The sequence below is a fragment of the Epinephelus lanceolatus genome, chromosome 14 (genome assembly GCF_041903045.1).
Source record: "Epinephelus lanceolatus isolate andai-2023 chromosome 14, ASM4190304v1, whole genome shotgun sequence".
Classification (NCBI taxonomy): domain Eukaryota; kingdom Metazoa; phylum Chordata; class Actinopteri; order Perciformes; family Serranidae; genus Epinephelus; species Epinephelus lanceolatus.
In genome coordinates this window covers 27,655,510-27,671,245 of record NC_135747.1, presented here as the reverse complement: position 1 = coordinate 27,671,245, position 15,736 = coordinate 27,655,510, and the positions used below count along the sequence as shown (strand labels likewise).

The 15,736-nt window shown below is 40.7% G+C and overlaps 1 protein-coding gene across 3 annotated transcripts in view; it reads right to left on the bottom strand.

Moving 5' to 3' along the window:
• col4a2 (collagen, type IV, alpha 2) overlaps positions 1–15,736 on the bottom strand; it is a 93,709-nt gene that overhangs the window by 25,320 nt on the left and 52,653 nt on the right. For all 3 annotated transcript variants that reach the window (XM_033617251.2, XM_033617250.2, XM_033617252.2), the window contains 3 exons: positions 3,090–3,224; positions 2,949–2,993; positions 6–122 (listed from right to left, as the gene is read on the bottom strand). In XM_033617251.2, coding sequence (XP_033473142.2) covers positions 6–122; positions 2,949–2,993; positions 3,090–3,224 — 297 coding nt within the window. The remainder of the gene's footprint in view (positions 1–5; positions 123–2,948; positions 2,994–3,089; positions 3,225–15,736) is intronic.

The window sequence follows — 15,736 nt, the reverse complement described above, 5'->3', positions numbered from 1 at the left end:
CTTACAGGAAAACCTGGCGCACCGTTTGCACCGGCTTGCCCTGGTAACCCTGATTCTCCCTGTGTCCCGTTGCAGCCGTCAGCACCTGGCTTCCCCCTGGGCCCAGCCTGTCCTGGGTGGCCCTGCAGAGCGAATGTCAATTCACAACAGATCAGTCAGAACACATCACAGGCAGAATCAGTACAGGTCCTTTGTGCTGAAAAGTGGTTTGGACGTTAGGGCTCAGATGAAAAAAGACTTTAGGGCAATGTAATGAGGGACTGGTATGAAAAAAAAAAGTTGGAGAAAAAAAATGCTACTACCAAGGGTGTAGGTTTTGGGTGGGACACCAGTGAAACATAGTTGGGGGTCCTCCCCGGGAAATTTTGAGAGTAATTTCCTGCATCCTGTTTAATTCTCCTGCACCAATTAATGGTGAAAATGTCTTTATTTATATAAAAAAAACAACAACACAAAATTCAGGCACCTAGTCACAATTCAAAATATAAAAATGAAAAAATGAAACTAAAAGAAAAAAAACTGATTATGAGCCATGAAAAATAGTTTCATATGTTGAATATGAAATGGAATCAAAGATATTTCTCTATGACACCAAAATTCCGATAACATACTTTAAAATTTATAAGATGTATCACACACCTATTCACATGTTTCTCATTTAAAAAAAAGAAAGAAAGAAAGAAATGTCATTGCTATATGAGCTTAATAATGAGATTCATGAGATACATGAAATGATATGATGACAATAAAAAGTATTAAAAAAGAAATATAGCGATTGGTCAGCAGGGGGCGCTTCTGGTTATTAAATTATGTGTTAAGGTACAAAACTAGTTGATTCTGTAAGCGGTACTTATTATTATTACTTTGTTTTATCTTTAACTATTTACCTATTCTTCTTTTTCCAATTTATTTCAACTATTTCCTTCTTACCAAATACTATTTTATTATTTTATTTTTTTTTACCAATAAGTTTCTCATGGGTTGAAATATGTTTATTTATCATACCACAAGGACTGTTTTAAAGGCACAGTTATATGACAAATGTTTAATCTGTATTTTAATATTTTGTCACTTTAAATTCAAAGAAAATGAAAAAAAAAAACAAAAAACAGGACACTTTGTAACTACGATATGATGAAAGAATTGTGCTCCAATTTTTGTTCTAAATAAAAATTCAAATAAAAAATTCTGTGCTGCTTTCAAATATTTATTCTCCTGTAGATCAACTTTCCTCATTGAAGGTGATCTACTCTATGATTTACTCTTTAATTCCCTCCTTTTGTTTCAGGAAGTAACCTCTTTAAATGTGCATGTGGCAACTTCACATCAACATTAATTTAATTTAATCATTTTAAAAACCTCTTCATGTGTTGCCATATTCACAGAGAAAAAATGGAAATTCTCTAAAGAAAAAACTGTGTCAGTTTGATAAAGTTACTGATCGGCACATGCACATTTTTGGGTTGTTTTAGAATCAGTAGGGTAAAGGGGATTTTTTTTTTTTAACCTTAAGTTACTTTAGTTGGACAATGTGCATTTGTTTCTTCTATTTTTACACTACAGCAAATGTTTTCTAAATGTGCAAATAAACCTTTCTCAAAGTGCTCTAATTGTTAGTCCACATTTCTTTGTGCACCTATGAGTTCTGGATTACAATATGTCAACAGTTTAATGTTATTTTTAAGCGCCAGCTACATCTCGGTGCAAGGACTAGACTTGTTGGGACTAAATGACGAGTCACCTGCTGGTTTTCACAACAGACACCTTTTGCACATTCTGCTGCACTGTGCAGCACAGTGCACATTCTGCTGCACTGTGCTCAGAAATGTATTATAGTCGCGTGGATCACTGATGAAGCTCCCACTCCTACTCAGTGGCTGCACGATCTGACAAGTATCATTCCATGCGAGGCTTTCTCTACAGCCTTAATGGATAAACCCTTTTTGTTCTACCGGGCCTGGGACCCATTTCTTAATTATCAGGTCTCGTAGGATGAAATCAGGGCTGATAGAACTGGCCTGGAAAAGGATGTGGAGCCATAGCTTGTCATGACATCGAAATGCAATGTGGGACAGGCTGTCTTCCATGGATTTTCTCGACTCCCTGAATTTAATTAATTCATATTTTTTTATTATTATTATTTAGGATTTTTTTGTCTTCTCTTGCCAGGTTTGGATGTCAGTAATTTGTATACTGTTAGCATTGCTGCTGTGTATGTGCTTTCTTTGTCTTCCCTGCTTCATTAAAAATATATCTGAAAAAAAAGACACCTATGATGATGAGCTTCTCTTGCTGGATAGATTTGATCGATTAATGCATACTTACATGTGCCCAATCCTCCTGGATTTACAAGACACCATTACAATGGTGTTGCAGTAACAATCAAAAGCACATGTTATTTAACTACTCAGTCCACAAACAGAATACCCTGCTCTTCTATCCCAGGCCTGACGAAGAAATTCAGCTATAGAAAAGGTTCCTTTTCTGGAACAAAACTCAAATTTTAATGATCATCCAGCCAAAAGAAATCAACATAAATGGAGGTCATTTTACTGAAAAGTACATCCTTGTGTCTTCATATAGTACAGGACAGTGAAACAAGACGTGAACCTCATTTTCAGCTTCACCTAAATTATACAACAAACAAATTCAGTCCTTCTCTGGGGTGGCGTTAAACCTTCCAGTCTCTAAGGGTAATGGTAACGTTCCTGAGCGCAGCTGTGCACACAGGGATCTTTGTCTTTTGTTTAGCTTATACTTCTTCTATACTTCTTTATGAGACAATAAGTTCATAGTTTTGGTTCATACGATATGTCAACAGTCCATTTATCTCTAAACATGCGAAACAGTTAACTCCTAATCTCCTGAATATCACATAGTAACCCATTCTAAAGAATATAAATGACAAGTTGTTCAAATAAAATAATGATTTCAACTCTTAGACTTACAGGAATGCCATCGTTTCCAGAAAACCCAGGAACGCCAGTCATTCCCTGCAGAGCGACAAAATCACACATTAAACAAGATGACAAACATGAGAGAGTTGTGATGTTTAACACATAGATAAAAAAAAGAAAAGGATACTTTACCACATTTCCTTTGGGACCTATGAAACCACTGCGGCCACGGTCACCTTTCTGCCCCTTTGGTCCCTCGATGCCCATATCACCTGGCTTCCCTGGAGGCCCCTGGGGGCCCTGAGGCCCGAGAGGCCCAGGATGACCCTGAGGTTCGAAGAAAAAAAAAAAATAGTTGATCAACTTCAGGTCAAGGATGCAGAACACCAAATAAACTGTCAGCTGCTGCACATAGCTTTGAGTATGGTGCATAATTTACTACAATCAATTATTTATTATTGATTTCTAATTATCAGTAACATCATGAATGTTTGGAGTTTAACAAAAGCAAGGCTGACGTTAGTGATATATATATGGGGTGGCAATAAAAAAGTCCACTTACCTGTTAAAAAAAGAGAAGAGAAGATTGGAAAATAAGACAAGAGTTATCAGTGCAACCAAAGCATCACAACAATGCAACAAGAAATATGACAAACTTTATCTATTAAAGTTATTTTCCACATTTTTACCCTAATTCCAGTTCCTTAAGTGGCTGCTTGTATTCTCTGATTGCGTCACAAGAGGGAGACTAACACCACTTTTCTTCATGGTTTACTCTCTACACCCATCTAGTGGTCAAACTGTGTAATTACAAATATCCACTGTCAGACAGCTGATGGAAGCCCAAGAAGCAATGCAACTACATACGCACACATACAGACACCTTAAGAATAAATGTTAACGTCAGTGAACTCCTTTTAGTTCATCTTAGCTTTTTAGGGACACAAAGAGCAGACACAATGAGAAATATTGTTTTATAATCACCGTTTAAAACCTGCAAGCTGAAGTATCTTTTCCTTCTTTTTCTTACACACAACTGAAAGACCCACTAAGACCCCAAAACACACCCATGTTATTCCAAGAAATGCCACACAGAGCAGCGAGGAGATTGATTTAAGGTAGATAAAGCCAGACACTGCTGTCAAATATCTCTTTAATAAAAAAAAAACAAAACGAGACACTCACATTAGTCAAACAAGCTTTAAAGGCAAAGTAAAGGGCTGTCTGATTGCTGACTGTTTGAACCTGCAGACAGACGCCTAATCTGCGAGCTAAATATAACAACTTGATTATGATACACAGAGTGATGAAAGAGGGAAGACATGCAGGCAGATAGGAGGGAGGGAAAATGTGAGTCTGGCTGTGGCAGAACTATGTTTCTGTTCTCAGTCTTATAGTTAACTAATTTATCTCCTAATAAGTAGATAGATTTGAGATGTGTCTGCAGACTCGGCAGTAAAGTATGCGTCCTCTCTACCTTCTGCACCAGAATCGCTGCTGCATGTCAACGAGAAGAACAGCAGGATACAGACAAACGCTCCAGGAAAGCGTTAATGAATATTAAGGTGTTGTTCAGTGCAAGTGCAATGCATTGACTGTATGTTTCTGCAAACCATGAATATGTTACCTTTACATTTCATACATATCATTTCAACATTTCTAAAGTAAGGCAGTTCAGATTACACATACAGTATATGATCTGATTTTTTTCATCAGGAGCAGGAGATGGTGGACGGTGTGACACCTAGGGGAGAAAGCTGCAGACAACTGTTTTAGACTGACAAAAACAGGTATTTTTAACAACACATAGGGACATTTCCAGCTGTGCTTGCTGCGACAAAACTGGGTATTTTTTCACAAGACGTCGGGACATTTCCAGCTGTGTTTGTGGCATCAAAACTCTGTATTTCTAATGAAAATTTGGGCCATTTCCAGCCGTGTTTGCTGCAACAAAACTGGCTATTTTTTAATGAGGGATCAGAACATTTCTAGCCATGTTTGTTGCAACAAAACCAGGTATTTTTTGACGAGACGTCAGGCCATTTCCAGCCGTGTTTGTGGCATTAAAACCCTGTATTTTTAATGACATTTCAGGACATTTCCAGCTGCGTTTGCTGCAACAAAAACGGCTATTTTCTGATGAGACATTGGAACATTTCAATCCATGTCTGTTACAACAAAACCTGGTATTTTTTAACAAGACGTCGGGACATTTCCAGCCGTGTTTGTGGCATTAAAACCCTGTATTTTTTAATGACATTTTGGGACATTTCCAGCTGTGTTTGCTAAGAAAAACCTGCTATTTTTGAATGAGACATCAGGACATTTCTAGCCATGTTTGTTGCAACAAAACTGGATATTTTTAATTTTTCCAGGCACGTTTGTGGCATTAGAAATCGGGCATTTTTTATCATTACGTCGGGACATTTCCAGTGGTGTTTGTGCTGACCAAGCTGGGTATTTTGAAGCCAAAACATGACCTTTCCTAATCATTACAAAGTGTATTTTTGTGCTTAAACCTAACCACACCTTACCCACAGTGTTGTCACAACATAAAATTGAAAATTGAAAGTCTCAACATATCCACTATATACTAAATGTACAAATGTAACATATCCATGGTTTGCAGAGACGTACAATGCCAGCATTTACTCTGGTGACTGGGTTAGATGGGGCGTGTGATGTGGTGTGTGTGAGGGTGAGTCATTTCAGCTGAAAGATCAGGTTGTACAGGTGCCTCAAATACAGTTATATCTCAGTGTTGAGTGTGTCATTTACATCCCTGAGAGGGACTGAACACGGCCACGGGAGAGGCTCAACAGTGGCAGAAAGTAAACGAGGGTTGGTGGGATGGAAAGAGAATAATAAGAAAGCAGTGCTTTTACAAGGGTTGAGGGCGAAGATACCATGGGAATTGGGCATGTTTGCATGGTCTGGGAGTTCAGGGGGTCAATGAGTGATGACCTCTGAGGTTTGGGGGCCTGACAGTGTTCCTGTGAGAACCAACAAACACAGTGATGCTGTTTGTCCCCGGACAGAAACACTCCGGGCCTTGTTATATGAAGCCAGAGCCAAGGGTCTCAGAGGAATCAATAAAACTGCAGGGAGCCTAAACAATGTCAGACAACCATTCAAACAAGCTCACAGATGAAATCAGATGCAGATAGTGAGAGATAAAGCCTCAGTTGAACTTGGGGCTAGATGTGTGTGTGCGCTCGTAGCTGCAGCCTGTGTGTGTGTGGTAGTCAGAGCTTTGTCTATGGGGGGCTTATTGAAACAGGAGGTGTGTGTTTTGTCTTCGGTCTCAACTGTGCAGCTGCTGCCTATAGAGCAGAAACAGACAGACAACAGTAATGTCAAAACAACTCAAACTCTGCACAGGTAAACGGGCGGTGTTTCATGCAGATGCATCTACAGATGAAACCCGCAAGTGGACTGAACTGAGCAGTCAGTCATTGTGTGATAACATTGATATATCTTGCTCACTATGGCGATGATATCACCTGCTGACTATTCTGTGATATGCAAATAGTAATTTAGTTACTTCATATAGACAACTGAGACAAAGTAAGTATGTCATTTGCACCTTCTCGTCAAGATTATAGATAAAAATTTGGCAAGTTCAGATACAGAAATAAACTGCCACATGTTTCCTTTGCTATGAAACATCATACTCTCTATTGTTATGGTGGGCGAAAGAAAAAGACCCCAGGCACATGACATAACTACCAACACACACTTATAGCTGTAAATCATTGTCCTCATGAAAAGGAAATTAAACAAGCTGAGTGATTTTCTGAAGACAGATGGTTCTGTCACAGTCATAATTTTGCTATAATTCACACAGCAACAAGTAAAACACACAGTGACAGAGGGGAGGAGCTGTGTCGTAATTCAAAAGTGGCTTATTTCTGAAATAAACTGTGCATGTGTGTGTGGGCATGTACACAGTACAGTGTGTGCACAAGCATGTGGAGATCTTTGTCTAGGGGCACTTTCGTGGTACACTATGCGCACTGGTCTTTATCTTTCTGCATGGCTTAAACAGAGGGGTGATAAATACCAGTCTCCTTTCATAGCCGATAACGGGAAGATGTTTTTAAGTGCATACTTGTGTGTGTGTGTTCATGTGTCTGCACACCAACAGCTACAAATAGTGCTACTACTGTAGGCACTCAAAAATGTAGGTACAGCAGGAAACACTTTAGTTAGTCCTGAAAAAAAAGAGAAAATCACAGATACACCATCACAGGTACATAAAGGGTCCCAGATGTGTAACTTGGGCTCCCACATAAAGGTGCAAACTACTAGAAGGTCTTTATAGGTTTAGGTAAACAATTGCACTGATATGGCAACATGATATATCGCAACATATATCCTTGCGCACCACAACAACGACCTGGATTCAGCCCCTGATGGCAGGGCTTCACACTACACCCCATGAAATACAGTGTGTTATTTAGTGGGAAGCCAGTTAGGGCTGGGTATTGTTTAAAAACAAGACTGTTCCAGCTGGTGTATTATTTGCCATTACCCGCCTAGTCATTATATCCACATTACTGATGATCATTTATCAAAATCTTATTGTGTAAATATTTTGAGACGGCACGGATAGTCAACCCTGCAATATCATCACAAAACTGATGGAGAAATTTTATGATTTTTCTCCACATCACCCAATCCTACGGCAATCGCTACCCAATCATGTAGCAACAGACTTCACCACGCCACAGACTGATGGGCTGTAGCTGCTGCTGTAGAGGGCCAATCACAAACTGCATTAAATCGAGGAATGCATGCAGTGATTAGCTGCGAGAAAACCATACAGATACTCTTTTTTTTCTAGATCTGGGTACAAAAAGGATCAAATGCAGGTATCTTTTGACAGCAGATCCTTTGATACTACTTGGGCTATTTCAGATGATACCCTAAAGGTCTTGAGTACTGATACCCAGCCCTAGAAGCCAGTGAAGAATGACTGTATGTTCGTATCAACTGGTGACATGCTCCGTTTAGTCTGTGTCCAGGTCAAGCATGGGAGTCATCAGCAAGAAGGTCACTGCATTAGGCACACCGACGCAGTGGTTCTCAACCCTTTTTGTGTCAAGGAGCCCTTCACTGATACACATTAGGTCAGAGACGCCCATTTGAAAAGATTTTGCTTGTTGGATTAAGACCACAACTTTATAGCTGTCTATTACAGTTGAGGAAATAACAGTGGAGGAAGTGACACCTATGATTAGAATAGTCACCCTTATGACTTACTCACATTGGGCTCACTTCTATAGTGAATTAAATAGTGAAGATAAAATTGTCCCCTCCCTGGAATACCTCTCTGACAGTGTCAATCAAAACTGAACCATATTACCTTTGTAAAGGTAGCATTTACGACTGATCTGTTGATGGGATTAAATCAGATTCTGCAGGTGTACCTAATAAAGTGGACACTGAGTGCAAAAGTATAACATGCATTGTTTGTGCTATATAATTGTACTTCTGACAGTACAAACTACAGGGACATAAAAAGAAAATAGGCAGGGATTTAACGTCTCTCTCAGGCTCTTGATTCAGTCTTCACACTGCAACTTGTGTCACTTTTCCCATGGTCAGAGAACACATCATAATGACTATGTTAAAACCCCAAAGACGTCTAAATCATCCCGACCTGCTTCACACAGCAGCACACTGCATTGTTCCACTCTGGGTGTCCATCATTTCCCTTCTCTATTCTCTCCTGAGCTAAATCTCTCTCCAGTCCTCCCCACTCTTTAATTACCAGTCCTCCACAGCTTCACTTCCTTCATACCTCCACACTCCCCATTCTTATCTGCTCACACTACTTCCACACAGAATTTCCTCCCCTCCTCTCTCCAAACTCTCGAGCGCTCTCACATCCCTTTGCATCTCTTCTTACACTCCATTTTTGCTGCCTGTATTCTTTCCCTTCCTGTCTCTGCTGGGCGGCGGGTGACCACATGTAAGTCTACAAATCAGACAGCCACAGACTACGGGGGGAGAGAGATGACAAAACAGCGTTGGGGGGGGGGGGATCATAAATTGTCAAACACTAAACAAAAGAACAAATAAGTAGGTTTGAGTTAGGATGCAGCAGATATATAACACAAACCATAAGGGAAAAATACGAACGATAAACCATTCTTTAACTGCGTAAACGGAGAACCTGAAATCAAGATCAGAGAAAGTTGAGGACTCTTCAAACGGACATGTCTTGGATTTACTAAACGACACTGGACATACATGCGTGTCTGTTTAGGTTGGAGCTCCTCTCTGTCTTTGAAGGCCGGTCATGACTTTACCAGATTATGGAGCTCAGGAGACATGTGCTGCCCTCTGGCTTTTCCCTGTAACTGTAGCTCCTTTATTTTTCTTTCCGTCACAGACGGCTCACGTCATACCTTCAGCCCCGTGTCTCGTGAGCTTCATAATGGGGGACGACGAGCCATCAATCAGCAGTCGAATCTACTGAAGTCTCAGGGGGAAGAGAAGGAAATGAGGCAGGCAGAGGGTAGATCAGTATGGAAGATGTTCAGGTCAAGTCAATTTCAGTTACTGTATATAGCCCCAAAAAGTCGGCACAGCCAGCCTTGTGTGACTCTCAGGGCCTCAAAATACTCCACTACTATCAACCAGCTTCGATAAAAACCAATCCACGTCATTATCAGAAGCTCAGAGCAATGGACATAACGTAAAGAGTGTGAAAGTCCACTCAGGTTCGGGGGGAGTGCAGGTAGATAGGTCAAACAAACACTGGACTTTAACCCAGGAGACCAGTGTTTGAAACTAACAAACACTGGTTGCGGTGTCTGTGACACTCAAAGCAGGGTACACACTGCCACCTTCCCAGCCACATTAGTGCTACCAAATCTGCAAATCTGCAATCTTTTCCTAACCGTAACTGAGAGGTTCTTCGTCTAAACCTAACTGCTGAGAACTTATGCGAATCCTCTCATGTGACTAGTGTCAACCCTGATCTTTGTCTCTAACCATAGCCAAGTAATCTGTTGCCTCAATCTAATGGCCAACCCCGTTTTACCGCCGACCCCTTCTGCATCAATATACATCACCAAAGGTTGCCCTCTATGGCGTTTTAGTAACCACCGGGGCTTCTGCACAAGAAGCTAAATAGGATGAATTGGGATGAGATCACCGTGGCACAAAACACGACATCCCTCAGCCTCAACAAGAAAGTTCTAACTTTCTAGTTGTGAGGATTTGTTGCTTTTCTTTGTCTTGCATCATAGTAAACTGGCAATTTTACACATTTGGACTGTTGCTTGAAAAAGAAAAAGCTATTAAAAGACTTTGACTTGGGCTTTGGCAAACAGTAACCAATTATTAAGAGGAAATTATTGCCAGATTATCTGATAATAATAACAATGGTTAGCCTTATATTGACCTTATATTAAGAGTAAGAGTATTTAACCTCTCAGTTTTTGCACTAAACTCTAACAGGCACACACTCCCACACACACAATAAGTCTATCAACTGTCAGGAAAGGCCAATCTGTAAATGTACATTTTCAGATGAGATTTAAAGATGTGAGCAGAGTCAGCTGATCTGATGCTCAGCGAGAGGCTGTTCCAAAGCTAAGGAGCAAGAACTGAAAAGGCTCGATCACCCTCTGGAACAGTTAGAAGGCCCAGACTAGCAGACCTGAGGGGCCTGTTTGGATGGTACGGTGTGAGAAACTCAGTTATATACTCTAGTGCCAGATCATTGAGAGCCTTGTATGTGATTAAAAGCACTGTAAAATGAATTCTAAAAGAGACTGGAAGTGTGGTTTTCCTTTATCTACATCGCCTGCTATCTAACAACATAACATCACTGTGACAACAGAGGAAACATGGAATCACACCTGTGTGTACACAGTCTGCGTACATGTCTTAATCCCAGTCAGGGCAATACTGCACAAAACTGCAATTATACATTTTAAACCACCAAGTAAGACTCTAGATCTGTGTGTGTGCGTGTGTGTTAGAATGACAGGGTTCGGTTAGATCAGGGTGCGATTTGGCCGCTAACTTGCAGCTGTGAAACATGCTGCAGACACTGATGGCGTAGGAAGTTGAGCATTTCAGAAATTAACTTAATTTTCACGCTGGTGAAGGTGAGTTTATCAAAATTATACAGTGCTAGAATCTGAATGACTTTTATGGATGTATGTCACGGTTAAAATGATAGTCATCACTTCTCTTTATAACATACATTCAAGGTCTCAACCTTAAAGCAGCTGTGCGGAACTATTTACCATTAATAAAACTGCCCCTAGTTCATATCACCCCCCATTGAAGATCCGCATATTTATTTGAACCCAACAGCGACAAAAAAGCCTTTCTCTATATGGCTATTTAGCGTAGCCTTGCTCAGGTCGGACACACAGCAGAAGTCAGCAAACCAGAATACGGCACCCGAGGCGGAAGTGATTCTGCTCGCCCGCAGCGGCCTCGCAGCGATTAAACCACAGAAGAAGGAGCCGTGTTTACAGTGTTCTTTGAGTAAGCAGTACGCAACACCTAACAGTTTTACCAGAGATGTATCTATGAGGACTTGGTTGTACTTTTGATGTCATGGCGGATAACAAAGGAGCATCATCTAAAATTATCTGTGACTGTGACCATGAACACAAATATACAGCAGGCAGTTGTCCTCAGTTTATAAGAAATTCAGAGCTACACCAGAACATTTATGAACAGGTCTTACTTTACTACTAATTTGTGTGTAACGTTAGCATGTTAGGATGTTTCCACTAATCACTTGGACTGACCGAACATTAGTAGCGTTAGCTTTGCAAGCGAAGGCTGCAGGTAACAGCTTTGCTGTGTTAGGATTATGTTATGTCTTCACTGTGTATCTTCAGATAAAAGAATACTCCGACCATTTGGGAGTTATGCCCTTTCTCTATCATTTTCATATTGAGACAACATGATCAATATCTTTTTTGTGTCTGTACGTCCAGTGGCTGGGTCTCAGCGGTTAGCATTGCGCTTATAGGGGATCAGTACGTCCTGCGCTGTGATCCGCGGAGGGATACACCGGTGAGCAGGCACAGACGTAGCTTGTAAACAAAACTCAGCTGTTTATTTAGCCTAGCGATATCTCCGATTTTAGTAGCTGCAATGGACGACTTTGAACGCGATTTTGAAGAGTTTCTTGTAGCGGACACAGATCCAGAGGAACTCCATGTGTTGCATGTTGAGCAGGCGAGAAGTGAGGCCCATTTTGCTGCACAGAATGGGACTAGGTGCTACCATCGTTGGGGAGATATATCATCAGGAGGAAAACCGTCGCAGAGAGTGCATCACAAGGAGTGAAAACTTTGCAGCAATCACTAATCCTGGCGTGATTGAAACTTTTTTTCATGTTCCTAAGATGAACTGGAAAAAACGCCCCAGGCCTGCAGGAGCTGATGGACAGCTTTCAGTCAGGTGAGTCCGTGTCGTCTCTTTGTTTGCTTTTACCAAGTGACCTAGTGTACCTGTCCCAGAGCCAGCTGCAGCTGTTGCTCATCAGTGTATCCCTCCCCCTATAAGTGCCATGCTAACCGCTGTCTCAATATGAAAATGATAGAGAAAGGGCATAACTCCCAAATCGTCAGAGTATTCTTTTCACATAATAATGCGGACACAGCAAATGACTTGTTAACTGTTTATTCCTCCTTACACCGAACGTACACGGCTGCTTCTCATTGTTTCCAGTAGCACAACAACAGTTACTACATTACCCAGAATAACTTGAGGCTCACACTACTACGGTAGCCTTAGTAGCTCAAAATACACAACAGATTAGATTAGATCAGAACAGAAACACGACAGGAGAATTTACTGAGTAATTTTGCTGTTTCCACTAATTACTTGGACTGACCTGATGTTAGTCAATCCTCGCGCTCTCCAAAACAAATGCATGCGGTAATTGCTCCTGCAGTCGGAATTTTACGACACCAGGCTGTGGGTGTCATACCGCTTCGACCAAAGGGGCGCTATAATCAATGAAAACGAAAAGTTCCGCACAGCTGCTTTAAACAAACAGGCATGCTTATGCAGCAGGCTAAATTCACACAGTCAGATAAATAAATCAGAGGGACTAAAAGGCGGACAAACTGACAGGTGAGCAAGAGGCATGTGTCAGGAGGAAATAAAAGCAGACTGAAATAACAAGATTAGGTAGGAAGTACTAATAAATGGCAATAAAACAAAGAGCTACTCTGAATATACAGAAAAAATTAGGATTGTTAGGAGACAGGCTTTAGAGGAACGATTGTAAAAGAGCTATAAAACACCAGCACTTTCAAAAGCAGTCTGCTAACTGGAGTCTGCTTTTTTATCCGATCACCTCTCACCTCATCTGAGGGACATAAACCACCACACGCACAAACCCACGCAAAAAACACACACACACACACCGTGGCTCGGTGAGCACAGTGAACGAGGCTGAGGTGTAGGATGATGGGATGCTGATAGTAAAACAAATCCCTCTTCCTTAATAACAGCAAACACACAGCAAACAAAGCAAACAAGTACCGTACTAGGGCTGCCATGGTACATGGGGCACAGAATACACGATGTAGCTTGATGCACTTAGTATGGAACCAAAGTGCCAGAGTATTTTAGGATAATCCTGCACAGTTTATCTTTAAATACCTTGAAGTTTTCTCTTGCTAGTCATATCTATAGCAATATTTTTTGCCCACGGATTAACCCCTTCTTCATATATCATGTCCGTCACTGACAACGAGATGCCCCGGCTCCAGCTTTTGCAGCTGTAGGAATGTGTGAGGAGGATTTTGGACATTTTTCTGCGGTCAAACCTGAAATGTTAGAGTCCAGATGAGGACAAAGCTGGTGCTGGATAGCAGAGCGTCACAGCTGATTTGAAACAAAGATCTCAACTAAACTGGCAATGGATGTTGCGGTGCTGCTGGGAAGAGGAAGGAGACTTTTTATTAACTAATCTAATATGATGCAGGTGTGAGAAAATTACTTCCTGTCCTGCAGTCTCTTTCACAGACACACAAGATTAAAGGGACAGTCCATCTAAATAACACACACAAAACATATTTTCTCTCATAATGTTCCTCTTTAGGTATCATGCCAGGAGAATTTCTATTCTTTATGCAAGCTTTGAGCTATCATCATCTTAACAGTTTTCATTGAGACTATTACTTCAACTGAAAGAAGTTCCAATAATAACTGTTCAAATTGAGATCTGTGGATTAAGTATATAAAAGATATGGAGAAAAGTATACAAATCTAAATTCAACAAAAAGCTACAGCACTAATTCGGTAAGAATTTGGTTATGTTTTTCTTCATGATTCATCTGAAGTCATTCTTTAAGGAGTAACTGAACAGCAGCTCAACATCTTGACCATGCTCAGCTGCTGTAGTTAAACCTCTCACCTTGTTGCAGTGAAGTGTAAAGACTGATTTATAGTCGTGTGTAGGCCTTACGCAGGGCTGACGCCATTCTGAGCATTTATACTTGTGTGGTGGTGTCTACATCACTCTGCAACTACACCCTCGAAACACTAGTTGGCAATGGAGTTTCTATGCCTCCGTGTTGAGTTTCTGTGACGTGCAGTAAAGTTTGATTGACTCAACAAACACACCTAAAACACACATAAAACACAGCTTGACAAAAACAACATTTAACAAAAGTACAAAGTTCAGCTCTGATAACACTCACAAGGTTCACGGACAAAACACCTCTCCTTTGCTTGACATGTTTTCACAGTAAATACAACATGCTAACTTTTAAATTAGCCTAGCTGCTAGCCAAGTTTTTCTCTACTCATATGAAGCCAGGAACAACAGCAGCATTTATTAAAGGCAACGTTTAAAATTCGGCTCCATCATAAATCACAAGGTTCACAGACAGAACAATTATCTTATCACATGAAGTCAGGATAAATCAAACACAAGACTTACAATGCTATTATGTGGGGGCTTTATTGTCTTCACGATTTATCGTTTCTTATCTGTAAAATAAAAGTAAAAAAAGCTTTGTTTCCACCGAAGGAAAATGGTTTCAGCTTATAAAGTTAAACAGAAGGTCTGTGTCAATATGTCATGCAGTTACATTTCTGGGGAGGTGAATGTCATGTATGTCAGGCTACAGCGTAGACCAGTGGTTCCCAACTGGTCCAGCCACAGGGTCCAAATTTCTCCTTAGTCATTAGTTTAGCATCATATTTGTGTTTGGCCATGCTGTTGAGCTAGTTTGCTGTCTCTGTTAAGTAGGTGTCTGTTATTCATTCACTCTACAGCAGGAAACAGCACTTCAAAATAAAAGCTCTGTGCCAGATATTCACTGTACTTCAAAATAAAGGGTGTTTTCACAAACTTCAGAATGGACCTGCGACCGACTTTGGGACAGCAGGGTGTGTCAGTACACAATGACATTACTGTCATTAAGAGCTCTCTCCTGATCACACCCAACCACACCCCTCACTGATGCAACAAACTCAAACTTTAAGCCACAGACTGCAGTTAAATGTTAATCAATGTGGAATATGAAGAATATCGTCATCTTGTTTTTTCATTCACTCTTTCCCAAAACTATTTTTCCCATAAAACATGCAAATGTCTGGAATTGGGTGACTTCATACTACTAAGCTGACATATTCACATTCCCACCTCACTGTGTTACTTCTCTAAATCTAAGCAAGTGACGTCTGACCCGGATCGAGAAATCTCTGAGAAAATCCCTCCTCTTCACACTGTGTAAAATGCAGTAATCCCTCTCTGTCCTCTCCCCGTGTGTACGAGGGCGTGTTTGCATTTCTCATTCCTAAATCACAGATCTATTAAAAGTTACCCCGTC